Source organism: Protopterus annectens, chromosome 5.part1 (assembly GCF_019279795.1).
Source record: "Protopterus annectens isolate FY-2018-M chromosome 5.part1, PAN1.0, whole genome shotgun sequence".
In the NCBI taxonomy this organism is placed as follows: domain Eukaryota; kingdom Metazoa; phylum Chordata; order Ceratodontiformes; family Protopteridae; genus Protopterus; species Protopterus annectens.
Window position 1 is genome coordinate 523,515,069 of NC_056736.1, and position 14,718 is coordinate 523,529,786.

General features: G+C 39.2%; 1 protein-coding gene across 1 annotated transcript in view; it reads right to left on the minus strand.

Moving 5' to 3' along the window:
• The window catches only part of CFAP44 (cilia and flagella associated protein 44), a 1,689,287-nt gene that overhangs the window by 1,600,910 nt on the left and 73,659 nt on the right, over positions 1-14,718 (minus strand). Inside the window, exon 3 of the mRNA XM_044073142.1 lies at positions 1,510-1,635. Coding sequence (XP_043929077.1) covers positions 1,510-1,635 — 126 coding nt within the window. The remainder of the gene's footprint in view (positions 1-1,509; positions 1,636-14,718) is intronic.

The following is a 14,718-nucleotide window of genomic DNA, read 5'->3' on the forward strand; positions in this document are numbered from 1 at the left end:
CAAATCTGTAGTTACTTTAATGTACTCCAACTTGTTCTACACAAAATTACATTAGTTCTGCAAAGGAACAATAGTGTGCAAGCAACAGCAGGTCAGTCATTCTTATACCCAGGTAGCCACTGTACCCAGCCAATATAGCAACTTTATTGTCCGTGTGCATCTCTTATATCAGACCATAATAAAATTAAAACAAAAACATGGGCCAAAATCATGTATTAATTCATTCACTCCAGTGGAGGTCAGGAAGTTCTCACTGTAACTTCCAACGGGTGGAGCCTAATCCTTTTCACAGAGTCAAATTATGTCCTCACATTTCAAACAAATATTCATATCTTTGGAACCATAGAGGTTATGAAATAAGCATTAATGGCAAACTCTTCAGTACAAACTATTTTCATAGTGGTAGTATTCTTCAGATTCTACGTCTTAAACTGAATTTTATAAGTCACAGTAAACAGATTAACAATTACATTTAAAATATTTTGCAAACAACTTAAAATACCCCAGCAATCATTCAAGTTACACACATACTGTCAGCAGTATTTTATTCATCTAGCTGAGAGCTTTCATATGAGGCTAAGGAGTTCTATGTTGGTTTTTGAGATATTTAGAAAAATATGAAAATTATATCTATATAAATTAATATCATAAAAACAACAGTTAATATTTATTTACCTGCACTAGAGAGTGGTCAAATGTTAATGCAGTTGAGTTTGCCATTGTGTAAGTTTTAAGATGAAACATTTTAAAACCTTGTACATAGAGTGGTTTTGGAATTATTGATGCAAATATGAATAAACAATAGTTGACGCCTACTGGCATCAGTAAGAGTTAACTGTGGATGCACCTGGAGGCGTCACTCAGTTATAATGAGTTAGAACACCATTACACACAAACGCACAGTTACTAGATAGCCTCAGTAAAGTATTCCGGCATTAGTCCTGCAAAGCTGTTCTTTGCCCATATCTGGTTGTCTGCCAAGATTTAAAAAAAAATAAAAAATTGCCCCACAATACTATCAGTTATGATCTTGGGTACTCTTTCTACCCTAGTCAACACATCATCTTGAAAAGGAATTTGGATGATCATAGGTGGGATGGGGAAGAGAGGTCACACATTGGTCATCTGTATAGCACTTCCCCATACAGTGTCACAGTTGTGGATGCTTTGACTAAAGGCTCTGCAAGCCCTTCATTCATTAATTCATCATTTATATTTAAGGTAACTAACTAATGCCACCATTTTCTTTACTAAAAGAAAGAAAGAAAAAAAATACTGGAAAAGTATCCCTAGCCAAATGGCATATTAATATTACCATACTAACAAAAGTGCTATAAACATTTCTTTTAGCTTCTAACATGCATTGATCTTTCTTCAGAAGATGGCAAATAGTGTGGCAGTTTCTGTAGCTGATAACATTGAAGCTATTGTCTAGCTAGAAGGAATGTCCTGCATAGTTGGAATGCTAAGAAATCACTTCCTTTAACATGTTGGCATCTTACGACTCACCATCTTCCTTTGAGTTACTGATTGCACCAGTATCTGACATCCTTTCATCCTGGTTTTGCTCCAGATTTTCACTCTCTTTAGCATGTTCTTTATTTACAGCTTCCTCCATGTCTTCTTCACCTTGCTCTGTGAAAGATGAAAAAATTCCAAAACCACATAAGCAATAACATTCACTTTATTATGGTCTGAGTATCAAGTTTAACAGAACTACACATTTATCTATAACAAACTGCAGGGTTTAACAATATAACAGGAACTACACATTTATCTAGAACAAACAGATAGATGAATCTTCATTTTTGGCTCTTCCTTTCCTCTCTGAATGAGCCACACAAGAAGGATTTAAGCACCCTCGTTCTTAGATCTCATCTATTAAAAATAATAATAAGACTATGACTTTGCTCTGTCCAAGAGGTTTTACATACAGGGTTTTACAAACTGGGAATCCAGAAAGTAAGGCATGGGAAATGACAACACCCCTTGCCAAGTAGTTTCTTCACACATATAAACTCCAAAACAAGCAGAAAGCACTCGGATAGCCGTAACCCCAATCCAACTTTTATTAAATAAGCACCAAGGATAAGTAAATCACAAATGCTGAGCACAACCAGTGCACCCCAACTCTAATTCTGGGAGTCTTGTCTCTTAGCTAGTTGGCAATCCACCTAACCTCATATGCGTCAATTTGGAGCTCCCTCAACTTGCTTATTCTATTTACATGCTGTATGATATCAAATTACTTGGCAAAGTGAAGGCACTCTGTGTGGACAGCTTGTCCACAATCTATAGACTGAGTAATCCTACCAAAGATGTTTGCAAGATTCATTAGCCAGGGTCTACCCTTGACAAAGTCAGACTGGTAGGGATTATGTCTAGTAAGATTTTTGACATCATAATTAATTAGATTAGTTATGATACATTCCATGGCTTTGCATATAAAACTCTTTAGGATGTGACTAGTTATGAGCAGTTTACAAATCATAAAACATTATATTCTTCCCCTGTCTTACTGTATTTTTATTTAATTTTTTTATCAGTTAAAATTAAGTAATGTGCATTCAGTTACAGAATAGTATAGTAAATTCACAGAGAGTGAATCAGGAAAGAGTTAATTATCTGTTAGTGAGTATGAAAAGACAATGATTTGAAATTTTAATTTTACAGGATACAGTCTTATAAACTAGTAAGCCAAATACTGGTATAGTAGAGTTTATCCAGCGTTATAGATTATTTAGCTGTTACCTGTTTTAACTGTTACCTGGAACTCTTGAATGGGCAAACAAAGAAGGGAAGAATGCAGGCAGGTTATTTGCTCAGAGGAGTAACAATCCAGATTTTTGCCTCATATTTTCAGATTGTTTCTCATAAATTTGTGTTTTTTCTGACAAATCATTGAAGACTGAAATTGAGTTTTAGACTTCATATCCTCAGAAAGTGCATACTAATGCGAACAATATTGTTCTATCCACTTTCCAAGGAGGTCGGGGGATGTATGTGTGTGTCATACCTCTCAACTGTACAGATTTTCACAGAGGCTGAGGTATGTGTGTATGAGAGAGAGTGAAACGCCCTATTTAGAGTTAGCAGGTGGAATTTATTTTCGCGGAATTGTGAGCTTCAAGGGAAGAGAAGTTTACTACTGCTCATGCTAAGTCTGCTTAAAATGTGCAACGGTTTTGTTTAGCAAATGGCATCACTAGTGTGGTGTAGAATTTCAAAACAGTCTTAGTAACACAGCAGGTAGCATACTTGCATCTTGATTTAGAGGGCTATAGGTTCTACTCCCATCGCATGTAGATTTGTATTTGAAGGGGGTGGAGTGCTGCAATTCTAACTATGTCCTCCTTTGGATGAGATGCCAAGTAACTAAGAACCTGTGTTTACGCTTGCCACTTATTCCTATTTCAATATACAAGCTTAGCATTTTTTTTAAATGTAACATAGGCAATTTATTGTTTAAGGGCAGCAGGCACTGAATTTGTAGATGAAACACTTAAATATAAAGCTGTTTTCTAACAACAACCTCTGCGTTAGTTTCAGATCTCGTTAATGTGAAATTATTCAGATGACTTCTGCAGAGATTGTGCATATTGACTCTTGACTGATATTGGTGGACTATAATGATAGATGTTTAAATGGCCTTTTATGGTTGAAATGTTCTGAATTGGGCAATTTGTCATTATTGGTTCATATGTTTTGTTTCACTGCTTACTGGAAAAAATGTTCAAGACTATAAAACACACTCTAAGTGGTGCTGTATTAACAAGGGATACAATTCAATTATTATATATTATAATGAATACAATCATGAAAGTGAATCAAAGCAGTTATGCATGTTTCTGAAATGTGTGCAAGGGGCCTATGATTTGAAAACAGTCCAAAGATTTAACCTGCCACTGACCAGATGCATTTTTTTGAATGTGGGTTTCAATGCTGTTTTGGTGAATGCGAGTTTCAAAGGTAAAGAAGTTTTAATGCTAAGTCTGTTTTCATTGCAAGACTATTGCTTTGTAAAGTTTAGCAAATGTCTATCAGTGTTTGTGCTATAAAATAGGAGGTTACTTGGCTATTGGCCCTGAGGCCCTAAAATTTGAAATAAAAGTTGTAAATTAAAACCAAATATGTGTAATCTTTGTAGAAGTAAAGCATAAAACAGTACGCACAACGAGAGTTTTGAACAGTGTTTATGGCAACTGGGGAGAAATAGCCAAGTAATGGGATACTGGAATGGCTGTGTGTGTGTGTGTGTGTGTGTGTGTGTGTGTGTGTGTGTGTGTGTGTAGGCAGGGGGTTGGGGTGGTGCTTTGAAGGGGGTGGGGTTGGGGGTGGTGCTCCGGGTTTGCACCCCCCTGCAAAAAATCCTGCAGGCTCCCTTGCCCAAGAGTCTGAGGTTGTGTGACATCAAAGGCTAAAGTGAAGACGGACACTGGGATAGCTTTTACAGGATTGCCAGGGTAAAAAGAAAGAAGATTTATGTTAATGGTTCAGCATGGAGAGTTGGAAAATTGAAGGACCTCAGCAGAGGAAGGACCTAAGAACACTACTTTTTCCGGAGAAGAACTCAAAACCTCAGGTTGACATCCTCCGGCAAACATTGAGAATGTATCCAGACAAATATTCTCATTGCAAACACAGTGACAGTTGCTCTGGATACAGTATCAGCAATGTTATAAGTATATATTGAAAAATGTTTAGTAACCTGAGACACAGAAGAAAGTATAGGATTTAGAGATAGGTTCATAGGTAGGTACTAGGCTATCTGCCCGAGGACATTTATAAGCTTAGCCAGAGTGTGTCGGCTTTCACCGCCCCATTGATTAAGTAACTGATCCTCTGTCAAGCAGAGCCAATGAAGTGATCCCAGGGGTGTATTTTCTGTTACCCATCCACTCGTCAAGGTTTCTCTTGAAGAGTGTTAGTGAGGGGCTCTGCCTGATGTAGTTTGGAATTTTGTTCCAAAGCATGGGGAGTCTCTGTGACAGGAATCTATCCCTCCAGCATGTTGTATTTATTGTTGTGGCTAGGTTTAGCTCACTAGAGTGCGTGGCTTGCATTGACTTGGATTTCTTTAGGTGGAGCATATCCATCAATTCTGAGTTGGACATGGCTTTGTAAGTCAAGCAGAGATCACCTCTGAGTAAGCTATATGCCACTGAGTACAGCCGGAGTTTTTTCAGTCAGGCTGCGTAGGACATATGTTTGAGGCTTGTAATCCTCTAGGTGAGGTACTTTTGTGGTCTTTCCAGCTGTTGGAAGTGTCTTGTGAGGTACATCCCAAATGGGGCATTGTACTCTATGATGGGTCTAATGAGTGATGAGTAGAGGGGCACTATAACCTCTTTATTTCTAAACGCAAACCCTTTAGTAATTAGATGGGTCACACAGAAGGATTTCCTAACTACTTTGGCAATATCATTGTCAAAGGAGAGATTACTATCTGCCAGGGTCCCCAGATCTCTTATTACCTCTTTTGTATTAAGGGGGCTGCCACCTATGTGGTAATTCGTGGGTGTTTTATTTTTCCCAAACAGGATGACTATGCATGTTTTGGCATTTAGCTTGAGGCCATGACTTTGACACCAGGTGTCTGTCTCCATGTCAGATGGAGAGTCATTTGTGGCTCCCAGTTTGCAGTCATCGGCAAACTTGGTTAGCCATAGTCCTCCTGTGTTTGCCTGTACTTCTGAGAAGTATATACCGAAGAGTAGGGGTCCCAGGACTGAGACTTGTGGGACACCACTTGTGACTGGTTTAGAGTCGGACCTGGAGCCCACTATTTTTACCGTGTGAATTCTGTCTGTAAGCCGGTTGGCAACCCATCTCATGACATAGGGTTTATGTTCAGGCTGGTGAGTTTTTCTGTAATACCCGAGTGGGGAATGGTGTTGAAAGCCTTGGCGAGGTCAAGGTAGGCTGTGTGAACCACCTTTCCCTCATCTATGACCTTGGTGAATGTCTCGAATAAGTCAACCGGGTTAAGTAGGTATTATCTGCCATTAACAAAGCCAAACTTGGTCGGGTCAAGTGTTTGGAGGTTCCCAATGTCTTTGTTAATGAGTTCCATGATGATGCACTCCATAGCCTTGCAGACCAAGCTAGTCAGGCTTATGGGGCAATAGTTACCAGGGTCAGTTGTGGCCCCTCCTTTGTGGAGAGGAATAACCATTGCTGTGCGCCATTCTATGGGCACATAGCTTGTGGAGAGGCTGAGGTTGAACAGCGTGTTTAGGTGGGGGGTTAGTTCGTTCTGTAGTTCGTGAAAGACGCAGCCTGGGACACCATCTGGTCCCATTGACACTGTGTTTTTGGCCTTTGAAAGGGCTGTTTTCATCTGTGCGTCTGTGATTTTTGGGACACTACACTTTTCCGGTATTGTTGTGGGCCCTTTTGGAGGTGAGAGGGGGGTGAAGTTTGCACTGAATCTATCTGCCAGGATGTTGGCAATATCAGTAGGTTCAGTATATTTTGTGCTATTTTGCACTAGTTCAGTGCATATCTGTGAGTTGCCACTTAGATTCTTAACATAGCTAAAGAAGGCTTTGTGGTTATCTTTTGAATCCTTGGCTATTTTTCTTTCGAAGTTGGCCTTGGATGATTTCATGAAGGACCTTAGTTTCTTACTGATACTGATCAGGGATGTATTTCTTTCTTGGGATTTGCTTTTTTTCTGAACTAGTTTCCTCCTTCTATTGTATAGCATGTTTATGGCAGGGGGCCAACAATCTGGTTTCCTTCTCTTAGAGGAGTGAGTCTTGGTTTTGCTATGGATGGCACGATCCATGCATTCTTGTAGGGATGGCACGATCCATGCATCCTTGTAGGTGCTCATAGAGTGCATTTGTAAGGGATTCTGCATCTTGGGCAGCATTATCCTTTAGTGTGGGGGCTGTGAAACTTACCACCTCTGAGTAGTTTTCCCAGTGAATGGTAAGGTAATTGAAATTGCCCAATATCAGGGTGTTCGGTAGGACCTTCATGTTTTCCAGTGTCTCCAGAAAGGTAGAGTGGTGGTCCTGGGTCATGGAGGGTGATCTGTAGCAGGCCACAATTTGTACTGCAGATTTGCCCAATGTCCTGGAGGTGTAGGTATCCTTGATGAATATGGATACACCCCCTCCTTTTGTGTTTCGGTCCATGTTCTGTGGCTGAAACGTGTGGTATGAGGTGCAACCCAGTAGTGCTGGGGTGCTCTCTGGAGCCTTGAACCAGGTTTCAGTTACTGCACAGATGTTGACATTCTCCATACTGAGGAGTGCTTCGAGAGCGTGCATTTTGAGATTTAAACTCCTGGCGTTGAGTAGCATTTTTTTGTTAATTGTGCTGTTTACGGAGGTGGGTTTGACTTTTGAGCCTTGCCTAAAGAAGGCACTGTGGGGGCAGCAAGAGCCTTGGCCAGTATTCAAAAGCATAGGGGTGACAGGTGCAAGCCGTCTCTTGCGAAGCAACGCGGGTGTTGAACATTTCGTCCCAGGCTGACGGACACTGGATCCCCTTTGAATGACACCAGAAGCTTAGCCAATTGTTGAAATTTATCATTTTTTCTTTATACTGAGGTATCCTTCTTGGTGAGAGCAGAATGCTACTCAGGGTCAGGGTCATACCAGCCTGGGCTACATGATCACAGAGCTCTTCCATGTATCTTTTCATGTAGTCCAGGGAGATACATCTCAAGTCATTCACACCAACATGAACAATGACAGAGTCATATTTGTACTTGTTCTGGATTGACCTGAGTGCTTGTGTTATATGGCAGATTCTGGCTCCCGACAGGCAGCTAAGAGTAACTTCTGCTTGTCCAGCCTAGTGAGTGGGACATCAGTGTACCTGACTATAGAGTCACCTATTACTAGTGTGTTAGGTATGTTATTTCACCTTAAGGGCTGTGACTGTGCAGCACACTGATTTCGTGTTTTATGTGTTGTCTGGTTTGTGGCAGGAAGTGCTGGTTGTTTGGGTGTTTGCTTTGGAGGTCTCTGATGCTTTTGCAGGTTTTTATTTAGAGCCTCTGAGTATGATTTTGTATATTTATGTGTATTTTTAGTAGGTCTGTATGCGGCTGGTGGTGTGGTGCAAGTGTTAACCATCTGCTCTTGACTGTCTGTTCCAGTCTTGGGTGGAGACAGCTTAGCTTCCAGTTTGGCTGTATAATTGCATCTCTCGCATATGTTAGTGTTTTGTGGTAGAAGGAGAGGGTTGTCTGTGTACATGAGGCAATTGTAACATTGCCTCAGGATACCCAGATTCACCAGCTGGACTGGAGATGCTATTGATTCAGAAGGAAAGCCAGCAATTAATGTTTTCATTACATCAAAGCAAGGCAGCAGAAAATTAGAAATGACAGGCTGAGAATTTACTCTTCTGAAGGCCAAGTTGGATTAACTATAAACTTTCTTCCAAAATCTAGTGAAGCTTGAGCCCAGTTTTGCAGAAGGAATTTGTGTGCTTGAGGCATATTATACAATCCGATTTTCACTGAGCAAAGACTGATTATTGGGCAGACTACAAGCTGACAGAAAGGATCTTCTAAAGTTGACATTACAGGAGAAACAAGTGTAGGAAATTATTCTGTTTCTGTAGGGATTCAGTGCATTCTTATGCTCCCACTTAAAAAAAAAAAAAAAAAAACATTTCTGGCAATAGTGTCAGTAAAAAAACTTTTATGGGGAGGGAATCTGAAGAAAAACATTCCCTAAAGTCAAACTCCTCATACTGAGGAGAGGAAAATTAAGAAACCTATTCCCAGTCTAAATCCTGTCTTTCCAAATGAGAAACAGTATGTGTGAAAGAGGAAATTGTAGTCCTTTTAAAAGTAGGAGAGGATTCAACACCCTGCCTAGCCTTCCCCATGAACTTTAGGAGAAGAAAAAATGTATTGTTTCTGTTTTTCTTTTTCTCCAGGAAACCCTTCAGAAAAAGAGCAGCTTAAAGGACAATCCCTTCCCTGGGAATGAAGTTCTCCAGAATGGCCAAGTGGCGGAGTATCTCCTGGTCCCTCCCCCAGTGCCAACAAGGGTGGTTTTCCCTTACATGAAAAAATAGATCGAAAAGCAATAAGCAATCAAGCGGACAGTCAGTGAAAAATGATGAAAGAAATTTATTAGGTGAGCGCTTTCGGCTGTGAAATCCAGCCTTCATCAGACAAATTCAACTGCATAATGCAACACTTTTATGCATAAGGTGTGCTTGAAACAATTAATCAATTAAGGTATAGAAACGCCAAAACGGCGACAAATACTACCTACCATTTGCAATTTATGCCTGTACATGCATTAATTCATTTTAATTACACATATTAATTTATACAATGTACTTTTATGTAAATATATGTAACACTATGACTATAATTTAAAATTCATGTAGAACTGTTATTAATATATAAAAATAAAATAAAACAAAACAATTATTAATATTAATAATAAATTGAATAATCTAAATAACTAAAAAACGGAAATTATTGAAATCAATAACCCGTTATCTATTATTTGCTTTTAATTTTAAAATACTGGTGATTGAAATGGATTCATTAATACCAGGGATTTGTGTGGCATTTAAATATACCTGCCACCAATATTCCTTGGACTCTAACATAACTTTCCAAGGACCTTTTCTAGGTGATAATGCTATTTGTTCTAATATAATGAATTTAAAATTATGCTCAGGGTATAGTAATATATGTCTATATAAGGCATTTTTATGCGATTGTCTATTAATATCATATTTATGCTCATATATGCGTTGCTTTAATTTTCGCTCGGTCTTCCCTATATAATAGGCCGAACAACATGAGCAAATTGCAGCATATACTACCCCTATGGTATTACAATTGTAGTTACCTTTTATAGGTTCATAGGTTCATAGGTTCATACTAGGCTGTCTGCCCGAGGGCATTTACAAGCCTAGCCCATAGTTTTGTGGCTTACATCACCCCTTTAGTATGGGGAACTATACCCATTATTTTGCTGTGCCTCTGTCGAGCAGTGACACTGAGGTAATCCCTGGGGTATATCTGCGATCTCCCATCCATTGGTCAAGATTTCTCTTGAACAAGGCCAGCGAGGTGCTCTGCCTCACATATACCGGGATTTTATTCCACAGCATAGGGAGTCTTTGTGTGATGAATCTATCCCTCCAGCACGTCCTATTAATAGCCCTGTCGAGGTTTAAGTCTCCCGCCCTTGTGGCTCTGATGGATCTAGATTTTTTGAGGTGAAGCATATTCATCAAATCTGGGTTTGACATGGCCTTGTATGTTAGGTAAAGGTCACCTCTGAGCAAGCGTGGCGACTGAATAGAGCTGGAGTTCTTTCAGTCGGGCAGCATAGGACAGATGTTTGAGACCCTTTATCCTTTTGGTGAGGAACTTTTGTGGCCTCTCCAGCTGCTGCAAGTGTCGGGTCAGATACATTCCGAATGGGGCATTGTACTCAATCATTGGTCTGATGAGTGATGAGTATAGGGAGACTATGACCTCCCTTGATCTAGATGAGAATCCCTTCATGATAAGGTGGGCAATGTAGAAGGTCTTCCTAACTACTTTAGCTACATGGGTGTCGAATGACAGACTACTATCAACCTGGGTCCCCAGGTCCCTGATAACTTCTTCTGTGCTCAGTGGATTGCCACCTATTTGGTAGCTAGGGGTAACCTTGTTTTTCCTGAAGGGTATGACTATGCATTTTTGGCATTTAACTTTAGGCCATGGCTCTGGCACCAGTTATCCATTTCTGTGAGACCCTTCTGAAGGATATCTGTGTCAGATGTGTTTTCTACTATGGCCCAGTTTGCAGTCATCTGCAAACTTTGTCAGCCATAACCCTCCTGTGTTTGCTTGTACTGGAAAAGTAGATGCCAAACAAGAGTGGGCCCAGGACTGAGCCCTGTGGTACACCACTTGTGACAGGCTTTGAGTCTGACATGGCGCCAGCAACTCTGACCCTGTGGGTTCTGTCACTCAGCCAGTTTGCAACCCATCTTGTGATGTATGGGTTAACATTTAAGCTGATGAGTTTTTCAATGATACCCGAGTGGGGTATTGTATCGAAGGCCTTCGCCAGATCGAGGTAGGCTGTATGGACTGCCTTTCCTCATCAATGGCTTTGGTGACTGTTTCAAAAAGTCAACCAAGTTTAGAAGGCATGATCTGCCTTTGACAAAGCCAAACTGGGATGGATCCAAAGTCTGCAAATTCCCTATGTCTTTATTTATGAGGTCCATTATGATCCTCTCCATGGCTTTGCAGATAAGGCTTGTCAAGCTAATGGGCGGTAATTTCCAGGGTCGGTGGAGGCACCGCCTTTGTGAAGTGGGACCACAGTTGCAGTGCGCCACTCCTGGGTGCGTATCCAGAGGTAAGACTATGATTAAACAGCTGTCCTAGCTGTGGGTTTAATTCCTCGTTGAGTTCGTGGAGCACACAGCCGGGGACACCATCAGGTCCCATGGATGCTGTGTTTTTGCTTTGGAGAGAGCAGTTCTCACTTGGGCGTTGGAGATGTTTGGGGGCTGCAATCGCTTGGTATAGATATCTCTCCTTTTGGGGAGAAGTTTGCACTGAACCTGTCAGCCAGTATGTTGGCAATGTCTGTAGGATCAGTAATCTTCACATCATTTTGAACTAGTTCTGAGCATATCTGGGAGTTTCCTCCCAGGTTTCTAACATAGCTAAAGAAGGCCTTATGATTGTCTTTTGAGTCTTTAGCTATTTTTCTCTCAAAATTTGCTTTGGATGATTTTATGAGAGCTCTTAGTTTTTTACTTATAGTGATCAAGGGTGTCTTACCTTTTAAGGATTTTGCTCTATCTTGTAGTAGCTTCCTCCTTTTGTTGTAGAGTTTGTTTATGGCTGGGGTTCACCAGACTGGATGCTTACCATTAATAATTATTTGCTCCACTTCCAAGATATCTGAACAATGACTACACATGTTACATTTTTTCATTTTCCCAATTATATTATTTACCCCATTCGGTACTGTATTGCACCAATCCTTTAAATTTTTATCTCTTTTGTATACTATAATTGGTTGCACCCCCAATAATGTAACTAAATCTGGGTCCCTCTTGATAATGTTCCAATTTTTCATCACCAGTCTTTTAACATACTGAGAATCCTGTGTAAAAGTAGTAATGAAAACTGCATTTCCATTATTTACATACTTTGTATTGTTTCCAATGATGAACTGATTTTTTGCATTAAATAATTGATTCTGCTGTTCTGAACCCTGCTGTTCTACTTGCTGCTCATTCAGATCAACAATGTCTCTTAATAGTGGTATATAAAAAACACTTTTCCTTTTATTTGAAACCTCATCAAATATGGTTTTTACAAATTGCTTAGGATACTCCCTATTTAAAAACATATTCATGATGAAAGTGCATTCATCAATAAATTCATGAACTTGCGAAACCATACGTGCTGCTCGTACCATCTGTCCTTTTATGACTGCCTTTTTTATGTGCTGTGGATGATTACTATTGTAATGTAGAAATTTATTAGAATATGTTTTTTTTGCGATATATGTTAGCTTTGAATTGATTATGTATTGAATCTTTAGAAAGTAATATATCCAAATATGAAATAGAATCTATTCCTATTTGATGAGTAAATTTCAGGAATTCAGTAGTGACATTTATGTATGAAATGAATCGATCGATTTGTTCCATTGGCCCATTCCAGATGAAAAACAAATCATCCAAAAATCTACTATATAAATCAATATACTGCATGAATTCCGAATGGAATATAAACTTATGCTCCCACATTGCCATGATTACATTGGCATACAATGTGCCTATGGGAGAGCCCATTGCAACTCCTTTTATTTGTTTAAAATAATGCCCTTCATGATAAATATAGTTGTTTGTCAATACTAACTCTAACAGGTCAGTTAATGCATTTAATTCATCCTGAAGCGTTGGAATAATGCTTACAAAAAATTCAGCAAACCAACTTAATCCTATTTGCTGTGGAATACAGGTGAATAAATCTTTTACATCCACAATGATGAAAACAACCTGTTGTACATGATCAATACTTAAATTGTTTACCTTTGTAAGGAAGTCCCAAGAATCACGACAAATGTAATTTAAACTTTTTATTTTATCTTTTAACTTTAAATCTACATATTTGGCTATAAAATAAGTCTTTGACCCACTAGCGTCTACTATTGGACGTAATGGTGGGTCCTGCAGATCCTTATGTATTTTTGGCACGCCGAATATCATGGGTATTCCAGGAGTTTTTTACTTGCATATATTTATATGCTTCATTTGTTATTTGTTCTTGCCATAACATGTCTTCCAATAAATAATCTATTCTACCATAAGAAATGTTGATTTCATTTATTGATACTTCTATGTATGTATCATCATACAGTATATTAGTTAATTGTTGGTTATAATCTATTAAATCCATCATAACCAACCCTCCCCCTTATCAGGCTGCATAATCCGAATCTCTCCTGCCTTTTTTATTTCATTTAATACACTACGCTGATTCTTAGTGAAGTTACTGTTAGTTCTATCAACATTCAGTTGTAACTGGTATCTAAAATCAAGCTCACATGCTTCTTCAAACAATATGATTTTCGAATGAAGTGGAGGATTAAACATACTTGGTACATGCAAAACATTATCTATTACATTAGTTGTTTGCTTAAAAATTGTTTTTAAATTCATTTTTCTTGTAAATAATTTTAGCTCAGTTACCAAGTCCGTTATCCTTGCCCTTCTTTGTGGTACAAACGTTAAACCTTTGCTGAAAATATCCGCATGTGCAATAGTGAGGGCAACTTGACTATAATTGTAAATGTAATAGTCACCTGTAGTGTTGGAAATTAGCTGATATTTATTGTCCTTTAAATAGGAACTTCCCAAACTTGCTACTTCTAGTTGTAGTTGATTTTCGAAGTTGTCCTCTGTCTCCTCCAAGAACGCGTATTGCTGACCCTCGGCTTGTATGCCCCCTTGTTCCGGAGACGTTCCGAACGACGGAGACTGCCATATTCTAAAGGGGAATGCTGTTGATTATTGACGTTTTCTTGCTGTTGCGGTTGTACGCCATTATTTTCCGCCTGCACTGAAGGAATGTTTGTGTCGTCATTACGCCACTGGCCTCGCGCAGGTTTGGGATAGGCTTGTCCTCTGGAATAGTCCACTCTATCCCTTTCCAATCTGCGGGCTTTCCTTTCAGTTACTATTTTACTGTGGTTGTCTATATCATTAAATATTTCCGAATATTGGTTTTGACAAGCTGCGAATGCTGACTGTTGTTTTATCTTAATATCTAAAGCTTGAATTTCAATGTTTAAATGTTCCATTTGAGAGGTATTGTGCTTTGTTAACACTTGCAAGAGCTCACACCCCTGCCGATCAAACAATTGTAATAAATCTTTATGTAAGGCAGTATTTTCTTTTAACCCAGTGGGATATTTCCAGCATCTTAAGCCTTTCGGCACTTGATGCCTTTTTATGCATTCATTGAAATAAGTATTCTCATGCAACAATTTCCTATATTGCCATACCATGTCATGAAATTCATCTAACATTGTCTGAAAATCAGTGATATAATCATTGTTCCTTACCGCAGTATTTCCTGATTGATTTAACCAATGTTGTAATTTCATACCATTTTCTGAAGCATCATTTATAAACACATTATCCCGATCCTGTTCATAGGTTCATAGGTTCATACTAGGCTATCTGCCCAAGGGC